The sequence below is a fragment of the Terrapene carolina genome, unplaced genomic scaffold (assembly GCF_002925995.2).
Source record: "Terrapene carolina triunguis isolate 2854851 unplaced genomic scaffold, T_m_triunguis-2.0 Scaffold85, whole genome shotgun sequence".
Taxonomy (NCBI): domain Eukaryota; kingdom Metazoa; phylum Chordata; order Testudines; family Emydidae; genus Terrapene; species Terrapene triunguis.
The window spans coordinates 44,790,426-44,802,986 of NW_020664436.1; the positions used below are offsets into that span (position 1 = coordinate 44,790,426).

The 12,561-nt window shown below is 38.8% G+C and overlaps 1 protein-coding gene across 1 annotated transcript in view; it reads right to left on the reverse strand.

Annotated features, from left to right (window-relative positions):
- Positions 1 to 12,561, reverse strand: part of UTRN (utrophin) — a 513,556-nt gene that overhangs the window by 323,391 nt on the left and 177,604 nt on the right. The window contains exons 48-51 of the mRNA XM_026649537.2: positions 12,211 to 12,425; positions 10,861 to 10,978; positions 7,194 to 7,399; positions 3,092 to 3,246 (exon numbers count right to left, since the gene is read on the reverse strand). Of these exons, the coding sequence (XP_026505322.1) occupies positions 3,092 to 3,246; positions 7,194 to 7,399; positions 10,861 to 10,978; positions 12,211 to 12,425 (694 nt within the window). The remainder of the gene's footprint in view (positions 1 to 3,091; positions 3,247 to 7,193; positions 7,400 to 10,860; positions 10,979 to 12,210; positions 12,426 to 12,561) is intronic.

A 12,561-nucleotide genomic window follows, 5' to 3' on the forward strand; every position in this document is an offset into this window, starting at 1 on the left:
GTCCTGCACTTAAGGTGGAAGAATCCCATGCACCGCTACAGGCTAGGGACTGACTGGCTAAGCAACAGTTCTGCAGAAAAGGACCTGGGGATTACAGTGGACAAGAAGTTGGATATAAGTCAACAGTGTGCCCTTGTTGCCAAGAAGGCCAACAGCATATTGGGCTGCATTAGTAGGTGCATTGCCAGCAGATCAAGGGAAGTGATTATTCCCCTCTATTCGGCACTGGTGAGGCCACAACTGGAGTATTGTGTCCCGTTTTGGTCCCCCCACTACAGAAAGGTGGACGACAAATTGGAGAGAGTCCAGCAGAGGGCAACGAAAATGATTGGGGGGGCTGGAGCACATGACTTATGAGGAGAGGCTGAGGGAACTGGGCTTATTTAGTCTGCAGAAGAGAAGGGGGGGGGGATTTGATAGCAGCCTTCAACTACCTGAATGGGGGTTCCAAAGAGAACGGAGCTAGGCTGGTTTGAGAGTGATGTGGGTAACCTGGGAATTTTCCATTTTTCAGTTAGAAGAAAAACTAGGCCTTATGTGATGGCCTAGTGGTGATCCACATTGTTATAGAAAAGACTTAGATACTTTCATTTCATTCTCATAGAGACTGCAAATCCAAAACTAAGGAAAAAGAGAGAACACTACACTGTACCGTAACCACCTTTCATGACAATAAAGTCAGTGCAGTCAGACTCCAAGAGGAGTCCAAATCCAGTCATGAAAGGATAGAGGCTCTGACTAGGGTCTTCCAAGGTTGTGGAGTCCGTATTTGAATGAGCTTCAGACTTCCATAAAACTGCAGAAGTGACGCTGGACTCAGGGAGTGCATAGGAAAGAAATATGTGAATTCTATTAGTAAAGCCACAATCAAGAACAAGAAAATCATTCCCCTTTTAATTTTAGGCTCTTCCTAGCCCAGTCTGAACATTAAATTCCATCAACTTGTTTTTCATATTCAAACTAAAAATCTATACTCTGCAGTACGAAGAAATGCGAGAGCAGGGGGGAGAATGTGTCAGGAAGAAACAACTGGGATGCTGAAGACATGAAATGTAATCCATTATTGAGGCTGTGACGATATTGATGAATTACCATAGTTTTAGCCTTTGAGTATAAAAATGTTATTAGTCACTGTACAGCATATCCAATTTACACCACATCAAACTGGAGGGCTAAATCTCTTTAATGTCAATGGCTTTAAAATGAGCTGTTGAAAATTTAAAGTTCTGCTGGAATTATGTTTTAAAGCTATATTGTGATGCTATTCAGAACCGTGAGTCTTCCAGCTAAAGTAACTAAAGAGAGTCTTCCTGGTTTCTCCATGCATGGATACTGCCAGAACAGATGATGTAGCACTTCTAAAATGATATTATAAGCATAAATCTTTAAAGCATAAGCGATAGAACTGAACTTTGTGCACCAAACAATCTCTTACCCCATGTGAAGTAAGTCTCAGATTGTATGGTATATATGGCCTAGGTTGCCAATCACATACACAAATTCAGATTTTTACTTCCATTCTTTTTTCATTTAGGCAATTACAGTAATGGTTATAGGGATGACCCGAAACCACATATCTGAACGAGAATGGATGATCAAGAACGGAACTGATCCATGAGACGTCCTCAACACTATGAAGTGGCCCACACTATGGAAAAAACTGGGAATCTATCATAAACCAAAGCCTTTTCCCACAGCGTGCCCGGAGCCACAGGGAGTTAGGTGCCCAAATCCCAGTGAACTTCAATAGGTTTTCAAACTCCTTTGAAAATCCCAGCCTATATCTCAAGACACATCTAAAGAGGGATATATTTTTGTTCTCTCTCTCTCTCTCAAAGCATTACATAGGATGAGCTACAAAGTTTTATGCCATTTCAGTTGTCATCTCTGGAAATAACCAGGAAAGCATTTGTATATACTCCTTGCCACATCAAAAGTGAAAACTACTACTAAGGTAGAGTTTTCCCTCCCAGGAAGAGTAATAAGATTCTATACACGGCTTCCTTAATTACCGCGGACACTTACTGCATGCCACTGCAGTAACCTCCTCCTCTCCTCCCCAGGACATAATGCCACTTACACAACTTTCATTATCCATCTCTTTCTTCTCATTCACTTTCAGCTACAAAAGCAGTTTCATTGGTTGTCGTTATTTAAAAAGACTTTTTAAACACACTGAATTTTCCCCCTAATAATAATGTTTCTCTCTTCTGAATCATCATTAAATTATTGGATAAGACAACTATTGTCTTTTAAAGCTTTTGATATCCAAAAAAATATATCAGTCATATACTATTCTTGTATCATTTGTTTGTCAGCTACTAAAAAAAAATATAAAACAGGATTTGAATGGAGATTTGATTACCTTCCAGGCAACAGTACTATGCACATATACATGTGTGGGACCATATTTTTATTGAAAGACTTTCAGCACTCACGTAACCACATCTTTTTCAATTAGTGTAAATAAGTAAATTTCTAGCAGAGAATAATTTACTGTTCTTACAACTCCTCAAGTTAGATACTCAGGTTGAAAATAAAAGGTACCACATATGGGACCCACAAAAAATGACAAACTGGAGGCACTTCAGGAAAAGGATCGCCAAGATACGAAGAGGCTCATAGGAATTAACATATGTCAGCAGAGTGAACTGAATACGTATAGACTCACAAAAAGGAAACTCGGAAACAATCTACAAATATCCAAAGGTGCTGATTTCAAAGAAGGGAAAGAATTGTTCCAAATGTTGCAGAGAGAAATGGCTAGGGGCAAAGAAATAAGACTGAACCAAGGAAAAATTGTGACTCAATATCAGAATTATTTATTTATTTAACAAGATGATCAGTACATGTATGGAAAAAGTCTTCTAGGGTTAGTTATGGGAGTTCCCATTATGAGAAATACTCAAAAATAGACTCACTCTGATATATGTGACTACTGAACAGTGATAACCCTGCATGCTACAGAAAATGAATGACCTCTGAGGGCCTCTCATTTCCACAAGTTTATAACCAATATTTTGACTATTTAAAATAGCAAGATTAGATTTACCATGTACAATATTTACACTCAACAGAGCCTTGAAGTTACCTTTGATTCAGGTTTATCCAAGATGTGTTTAAGTGGTCAGTGATTTCTTTCACCTTCCTTGTGTCATCATCACTGTAGTCCAGAAGAAGTTTATTAGAGAGGTTATTGAATGCAGCCACAGTTATGTCCCCTTTAAGCAGTTCTTGTATTAGCAGCTAAGGAGAAATTTCAGAACAAGTCAAGTCAATAAAAATAAACAAGGCATCAGCGCAAACTTAAAATCAAAGTCTGATTTCTCATATTTTGAATTTTGTTAAATTATTGCACATGGACTATAAAACATGTTTATATGCATATTTTCTTGTCTGATGTAAATCCCCTATTATTAAGGCACTATAAATTTCAATAGATGCTAATGAACTATTCAAATAGAAATGAGAGAGAAAAAACTTGCCCAAAAGAAAAAGGGACTACACAAATTCTGTTCTGCATTTCATTGCCCATCTTGCTAGATGGTAAGCAAAATACAGAGTAAAAATAAAAGCGAACTTCAAAATAGAAATATTTTTCAAAAAGTCTGTTTCATACAATTTTGCTAGCACAGTGTTCCAAGTAAAACCTCTAAAATATTATGAGACATGAACCTCATGCCATTAAAAATGGGAGGAGTTGGAATTTTTCTTCAGGATCTGTAGGCCTGCTCTCTTTACAGGGAATAATATGCCATACTTGGTAAACCAAGATCAGAAGTGCATGTCTGTTTACAAACCAACAAATAATATGCAGCTGTACATTACATATTAACAGCATAGAGAACATGAGGCAATTAAATAAAAAAAAATTTAACGTAAAGACGACTCAAAGCTCAAACTGCAGAGCATATGAGAGACAAGTACGTTATGCATGGTTATCCATAATGAGTAAATAAATTAAATATATTTCCATAATCTAAACATATTTAGTCTAAACTCTTCATTTTGCATGGTTCAATAATGATACATCATCATCATGGAGTATTTATTAACATAAACATTTAAATTATGCCCTCTAATAAATAGTGAACCATTTTACTCCCACTGCAGAAGGGTTTAACTCTGGTCCACTGTTCTAGCGTATCTGTTGGGCACTAACTCTAATCCAGAGAGTGGGTTTAGGTGGCAGAACAAAAGTTAAAGGGGAATACTGAAGGTACTAGATCACTGCCTACGCAGATGTCCTCTTAAAGCTTTAAAACTGCTTGCTTCCAGAACGCGGGGGGGTGGGGGGGAGTGTTACATGGTCAGTGTTGTGTTCAGCTTAGTAACCAGTTATACAGTAGTAACTTATAATTAGAGAAGGTCAGGTCAGGATCTCAGCCCTCACATACAAAATGAGAGTTAGCCACCACGTTGGGATCCTTTTTATGGTGAAGAGCAATGACTGACTGGGCAGGCGGGATACAGAAAGTGGGTAGGCTGATGGTCAGTGGTGATGGACACCTTCTGGCCCTGTAGCTATTGCTTTAAAAGGGGGTCCCAGGGCACTGTGGCCAGGGGAAAGCTAAGGGTTGTTGCCAGGGACAGTCAGTGAAGCAGCACAGGATCTTCATTGGATCACTATGGACTCTCCAGATTTGGCTGTGTGACAGATGTAGAAGAGGTCAGTAATATTTTACGAACTTCTGTGTCCAGCTGTTCGATTGCTATAGTATTGTTTGCTATTGACTACTAGGGGTTAATTCAGGCAAGGGTTAGATTGCACACAGTCACGAAAACTGATGTACATTTCTGATAGCCCTCCATTTACTGATGCTTAGAAGGACAAAGCAGGTGTCAATTCCTATTAAGTTTATCTTCACTAGGCTGGGCTCAGCTGTCTGGCTGGTCCCACCAGGTGAAGGGTCCCAAGCTGTAACCTCAAAAAGCCTCAAGGTAGGAAAATGAAAGAACCTGAAAGTGGTTAAAAACCTGAGACCCTGAAGAAGTGGGTGGGAGGGGCAGCATGTCAGGTGGGAGAGCATGGACTGCAGGGAAACAGACTGAACCTCCAGACTCCAGTGAAGGAGAACCTGGGATAGTTTTAGGTAAGACAGAAGCAGATTTATTGCACTGAAAACCCTTTTCTTGTTAGGCTGTGTTCCTACTGTTGAGATTAAACTATACTTTGTTTAGAAATGACTGGTTTGTGTCACTCTATTCACTTACTGGGTCACAGCTCCCAAAGGGAAGGCTTGCAAGTAGCTGTACCCAGATGGGCTGATGAGCAATTGCAGTTGATACCCAGGGTGCTGAGCCCTTGATTCAGTCTAAAGAGTGAGAGAGGCATGGGATTCCATCCCAGGACAGGTGAAGGCAAGAGGCCTAACACCTGAGGGGGGATGCACTCAGAGAGGCTGGGATGTGTCAGAGATACAGCTAACCCTGAACCCCTCACAGATCATTTCAGAGGGTAGGACACCACACCCACTTGGTGGAACATTTTGAGGAAATATCATGAAGGGATCCTAATGGAATCTTCCTTCCCCTTAGACTTTTCCCATATTTTTGCAATGGGAGGTTGGGAAGACTGTCCTACAGTTAAGGTCTTTGGCAGTAAAGGCTCTACTCTGAGGCTCATGACTGGGGGGGAAGGGGTGGGGAGAGGGGACAGAGGGTGATCCCTGCTAGTCAGTTGAGGCTGATGTACCAGGGGCTCCAGGGCCCAGGTTAAAGTTATAGCCTCCTCCATCAAAAACTTCCTCAGACAGAGCTCTTGTGCCTCCCTAGTTCTGGGTGGAAAGGATTGGCAGATACTGCACGTATACATTATATGTGCTTCACCCAACCAGTACAGGCCCTGTTGATGCTCGTCACTGACGGCATAGTCCCAGGACTCAGGGATTGTCCCCCAAACAGTGCAGGGGTTGAACTTATCCTATACTAATTATAAGCTTACTAACTATAGATTTATTCTAATTAAAACTAAATATATACAAACTATTTACGAGCTTACTTTACAGATTATGCACTGAAGGAGGACACAATCCCAACTCAGGCCATGCAGCAGTAAGAAGGAACTGGAGAGATGTCAAGCCGCACCGCCCTCGGCCAGAAGCATGAGGAACACTATTGCACATGTACAGGTCAACGGACACTGCTCTGAAGAATTTCTGGACTCTGGCACATGGCGTGCATGAGTACCCACATGTGGAATACATATAGGGACCAGCCCTCGAGGAAGAATATTTGAATGCTTTTTGGAACTTTTGATGAATTCTCACCATCACATTTCCTCACCCTCTCCAACGCAACTCTTATCCTGATCCCCTCCCCTTAGATTCTTTTTTCTAAAATTACATACTGCCTCTATCCCTTCACTCCTCCATCCCCCTCCCCCAAGAACAATCCACATTCAAAAGTGAGGAGGAAACTCAATCATTGTGTAGCTTTAGTTCACCTTGTCCTACTCCTCCCCTAGCCCACTCTATCCTTCCTTGCATCAGAGAGGCATGGCCCATCTCTGAGAATCTCTCATGTCCTAGGAAGGCAGCAGCCAGCCCTGGACTTGCAGTTGTACTTGCTGTTGGACTTACTGATGTACTACAATGGATTTATTGGAATATCAAAAGCTGGGAGCCTCATGAGGGATGGAGGATACATTTATTCAAAGCGGTTCATAATAAGAGATCCTTAAAGGGCCTTGCACTCTGCATTTGGGGTGACAATTCAGGTCAATTTTGGAATCAGTTGGCCCATCTCTAATAATTACTTCCACTGTCTCCAGTAGGGCTAATAAGTTGCTGTGAAGTAACATGCACTATGTTCAGTGACTGTATGATAGACTTGCGTCAGCACATTGCATTAATCCTGTGCTTAAGTAAGGGAATTTATTTGATGGAGATATTAAGTGAATGTGATATAAATATATCGGTTATATAAACATATACAGACACTCGTGTACACACCATAAACTCACTATTTTTCACCAAACATGAGGCTCAGGAATTCTGAACAAAAATAAACGTGGCTATTTAGAATATATAATTACATACAAACAAGAGTATATATTCAAACAAGCACAGAGAACCTGTCAAAGGATGTTATCAATACTGAATCATACACTTCTAAGTCAGAGAAGACCCTATGCTGACCCAATGAAGTCATACAGCTGGAGGAAGGAATTAGAAAGCACGAACAAATCTTACTTTGTTTTCAGAAATCTGTTTGATAAGTGTCTCTTTAGGAGCCTGCAGAAGCATGTGCAGACGGATATCATACTGCCCTATGAGCTGTTCCATTTCTTGCCTCTGCTGATCCCACTGCATGCTGTCAGAAAGCATGTATTTTAGCTGCTGCTGCCGTACCTCCACACCATGCTGAGTATTGTCCCACTGGTTCTTGACCTTCTCTACTGCAGAGGAGAATGCAGGAAGTTATAACCTGAAGTTCACATCCACTAGCCATGACTTCATTATCTATTGTTTCCTGTGACCACCAGAAATAGAGCAAACCCATCTGTATACAGAGCTGCTGCAAGACCCATAAAAATATTTCTGCTGCATATCAGTATTCATACTCGCAGAGGCAAGAAAAAAGGGAAAGTGGTTATACAGATTAGCCAATGGATAAACAATAGTGAATAGGGTTAGGAAGACTGTTTTTATTAATGCGTATATAGTTAGTCCACCACAGTTCAATTACAGCGATACGCAAAATAATAAAGTGTGGGTATAAGGCCACATCTACACTAGAAAAGGTTTGCCAGGATAGCCACTGATCGCTAGGAGGGTTAGCCAGCTAAGACACAGCTTACAACAGCAGAAAAGTGCTTGTGCCAGTATAGCTTATACTGGCCTCTTGACTGCAATAAGCTACACCAGTCAACATATTTTTATGCTGGTATAACTGCCTCTACACTAGGGCTTTTTCCAGTATAGAAATGTCACCCCAAAGGAAAAATAATCACATCCCTAATCTACATTACTATACCAAAAACAGTTTCTAGTGTAGACCTGGCCTAAGTAGCTTTTACAATAATATACAATAATCATTCATTACAATGTATTTCCTTCAAATATTACCAGTTCAAGAGGTGTCAAGACGACTTAGCTATGTTGAAAGTTAGAAGTGGTAGTAACAAACCATTCTGTTACTAGAACTAGAGGTAAACAAAGAAACTTAAGATGTCAGATTTTCCGACTGTGGAATTATAAAATGTCCTATTACTCTAGAATTTTGACCAATTTTCATCATACTTGGAAGAAATATTTTCCTTTCCATTTAGAATAAAGCTAGGCAATGTTCAGCACTAGCCAATTATACCAGCCTAAGTTACAGAAGTGGCTCATCATAAGGTTCATACAGAACTTGGTTGCAGCCTTAACAATGAGGAGACCCATCTCTCCTGAACAGATTTAAATCCTGCCCACCTTGCTCACACAAATAACTCTCAAAGTAATAATTACCAACAAGTTATGTAAATAAAGCCTTTAGTCAGGAACATAGTGCTCCACTGAATTTTTAAGTAGAATTTTGCAAAGAAATCTATGGAGAGTTTCACTTCTATATTGATGGTATGATATGGGTCTCTTATTTATCTACATGAGGCATATTTTATTATTATTTTAAAAATCAAATTTCTTTCAAATCGATTAGGGCTTCTATGGACAGATTTAGAAACATTCTGTGCATGGATAAGAAAACTACTGTCAAAGCCAACCAAACAGATTACTTAAAGTTTGACAGTATCAGCATGAATTCTAAATGACATGGTAATTCTATTACGTCCCTTGCCATTTTCCTTCCGTACTGTTACTTCCATCACCTATGGATAGTATGGATTACATTGTTCTATTATATATCACACTCCGGAGCACATCCTGAGCACGGCTTTTATAGAAAAGATTCTCACTTATACTAATAGTGCCTCATGTACATAGGACAGGGGGTTTTTTTAAAACAGAAAAATCTTGTGTACTTATTTCCTTTCTATTTCTAATGCTATCTGTCTATTTTAGGTACTTACATGACCCCAGCTACCATAGTATCTGAGAAACTCACAATCTTTACTGTATTTACCTTACAATACCTCGATCACCTTTGTTCTGATCTGTGGAAAATGGCCTGTGTTCAATACAGATAATAAATAATACTAAGTATGCTTGATTCTAATTTATATTTATCAGCTCCAGGGGTATTTATTTTGCTGTTAAACAGTTATAAGTGGGTATCAAATACACTTGGGTACTCAAGTCATTTTATTTTCCACATCTGAACAAAGGCAAAGAAAAGGGCCATATTTAATTTAATGGCACTTATATGAATTCCAATCCCTTATAAATGATTTCAAAGTATTCTAAGCCATAAGAGTTCTCTTATCTGCATGAGGGCCTCTTTACTCATCCTTCGCCAGTAAGAAATGCTACACTCAGCTTCACAACTCTCTCACTGAAGAATGTTGACAATGACTTATACCAGAAAAGTTATTGTATTGGTATATAAAATATACTAGAGTCATCAACTGCAACCTGAGAGTAGTTTCAGGATGATTTCAGGCATGACTTCAGTAGTGCTAAATTAGAGCTATGAAGAAAGAGCTCCAGCACTCCTAACAGAAAACAGAAAAATGTTACTGTATCGGATAAATGTTAGGTTCAAAAGCAAACAGCAGTTGCTGGTGAAAAATCAGTGATTTCCTTGAAACGGCAAAAGTGAAAACAACAGGAGTGAAAATGGTGTAACATTCTGCCCTGGCTAATGACCTGAAGAGGAGACTCTCCAGAGCATTCAGGTCTCCTCTGCAAAGCTGGTTGAAAAAAAAACTCCTGAGACAACTACCTACATTGGCTGTCCATTTAAACCAGGACTCAGATTTTTAAAATTATTTAGGCATTGTGGCGCTTATCGGTGCAATGCTTAACTGACTTAGACAACTAAATCTCATTTTCAAAAAGGACTGCCAATGGGATTTAGGTTACTAAGTGCCTAACTCCCTTTTGTCAGTTAAGCATTAAAACACTGAGTGCAGCAATGCCTAAATAGCTTTAAAAATCCAACTCACTATCTCTGAAGTTTTTATGGCATACATCTCTACCCTGATATAACGCTGTCCTCGGGAGCCAAAAAATCTTATTGCGTTATAGGTGAAACCGCGTTATATCGAACTTGCTTTGATCCACCGGAGCGCGCGCACACAAACACCCCCGCTGCGGAGTGCTGCTTTACCGCGTTATATCCAAATTCATGTTATATCGGGGTAAAGGTGTATTATTATTACAGATAAGAAATAACCTTTTCCCCCACCCCCATTATATGCTCAATTTAACCCTCCACTCTTCATCTCTATCAAAGTTTTTTTCCACTTTCAACACACAACTCAATTATCTTGGCTTTTTCTTTTTTCCCTCCTATTCCCCAAACCCAACAAACAGGGACAAACACTAGCAAAGTCTTTATTGCCCTCAATTACAAAGTGTTGAGAACACAGCAGTTCATAATGAAATAAACAATACGTTATTTCTTTTATACCACTGAATATGATGAACAGAATAAGCAGGAAGGATTTTGCAAGCAGTTCTCAAGCCTTTCATGAGCTACTCTGTACTGTACTACCCAAGATATTGCCCCTCCTTCCCCCATACTTAAGAAATGGACAGTGAAGAAGCAGCAACATTTTAATTAGTGAAGAGTGTTTTTAAACAACACTGGGAAACTGAAAGTCACTTGACTGTTTTGACTGCTAAGTCCTAGATGCGTACAAGCTAGTCTGCTATAATTAGGGAAAATGTTCATAGTTTACCAGGAAAGAAAAATAATAGTTTATTTTAGTACAATGAAAAACTGATTATGCTTGCAAAAAAAGGGAGAACTTACATTTTTCTGTGATCACTGTCCTAACATCTGAACTGGAAGTTTTATTTTTCAAATTTTGAGCCAAAGTAAAAACAGAATCCAGCTGAGGATGGCGCTGTTCTAAATCCTCCTTTGTTATCTGTAAGAATCAATATTAGATTTTTTTAAAATTAGAAAATGCAAATTTTAACATTATAAAAACATTTTCTGGACTACGTGTAGTTATGAACCTAAGACAGATTGTGCTTGTAGACAGGTGTTACCATCTCTATATTACAAGTATAACATACTTTCGGTGTCACAGTATCATAAAGCTACTTTATTTTGATTGGCTATTATGGAAGATTCTGAAGTGCAGATTAATCTATGTGAACTACACATTAATTGGAAGTGCTGCACAATATTTTTGGCTGCCTCTTTTTTCTCTTTTGTAAATTAGTTTCTCACTATAAAACCTAACAAGGTTATTACTAAACAGTAATCATTATTAAACGGGAAAAAGAAAATCAGCCTGTTTGATGCAATCAAAAATGTCTTGTATCCAAAAATGTGAGTATCACATGATTTTGGCAAAGTGCTGACTAATTACTATACCCACATGTAATGAATGCTATGAAGTTAAAAAAAAAAAAAACTTCTCTAAAGCTACCATACATTGAACTCTTCTTCGAAAAATTCTGACATTAGAAGTCACAATACAAAGAGTTGCTTAGGGTTTGCCTAGACTACAGTTTTTGGTCATGTTGTAATTCGCATTGATGAATTTACAATTAACATAAGTAAAATGATCGTAAATGCTAATGTAGACACTCACAGACATCTATGCCTAGTCCTGGCTCAGCTTCAGATGGTCTATGATCAGGAACAAACATTTGTGAGTGTCTAACATTAGCATTTACAATCGTTTTTCTAATTTAGAATTAAATGGAAATAAATTAACTTGCATTATAATACAGTCTAAAATACCCTTATATTGCATAGATAATAAGCATAGCTTTTCTAAACTGACCAAAAGCTGATGTACTGACTTTCAACAAAAGGCATATACCAGCAAAGGATATTGGTAATGCCCCTACACATATACACTCTACATATAGCACTTTTTCTCCAAATCAAAACGTCTAGGCGTAAAAACAGCATGGGCCTGGAGATGTAGGACCAAGGGCTTAAAAGGGGAAAGAAGAAGAACAATTTTAGAACTATGATTTTTATTTTTCAAACAGTCATTTTCAAATAATTCTGTACTAGCTGCAATAAGGTACAATGATTTTCTCTTTGTTTCTTCCCTCACAGAATATAAAGAAATTTGGAAAAAAAATATTAAAGTTGTTGTGGCACATCAAGATTACTAGCTTCTCCAGTGAGACATACTTTCATTCGTGCAATTGTCCGATTGATCTCTTCTGCATTTCCCACAGTGACTATGTTTGACTTGAGCATCTGGTCAATCAACACCAGCCAATCAGCCAGTTCAGTCGTAGTTTTATCCAGATCAGCAGGTGCAGAAAGTTCCAAAGCCTGCTGAGTCTGTACAGGAGCTTCAAAGGGAGATGATACTAACACCACGTTTTGGACAGCAGGATATGCTGAAACGATAAATAGAGTCAGCATTTTTAAAAATATTCTTTCCCTAATATTTAAAAAAATCAAGCCCAAAGTGACACTGGTGAGAACTAAAAAAACAACATGGCATTTTCTGTAAGATCTACAAATTCATGCCAG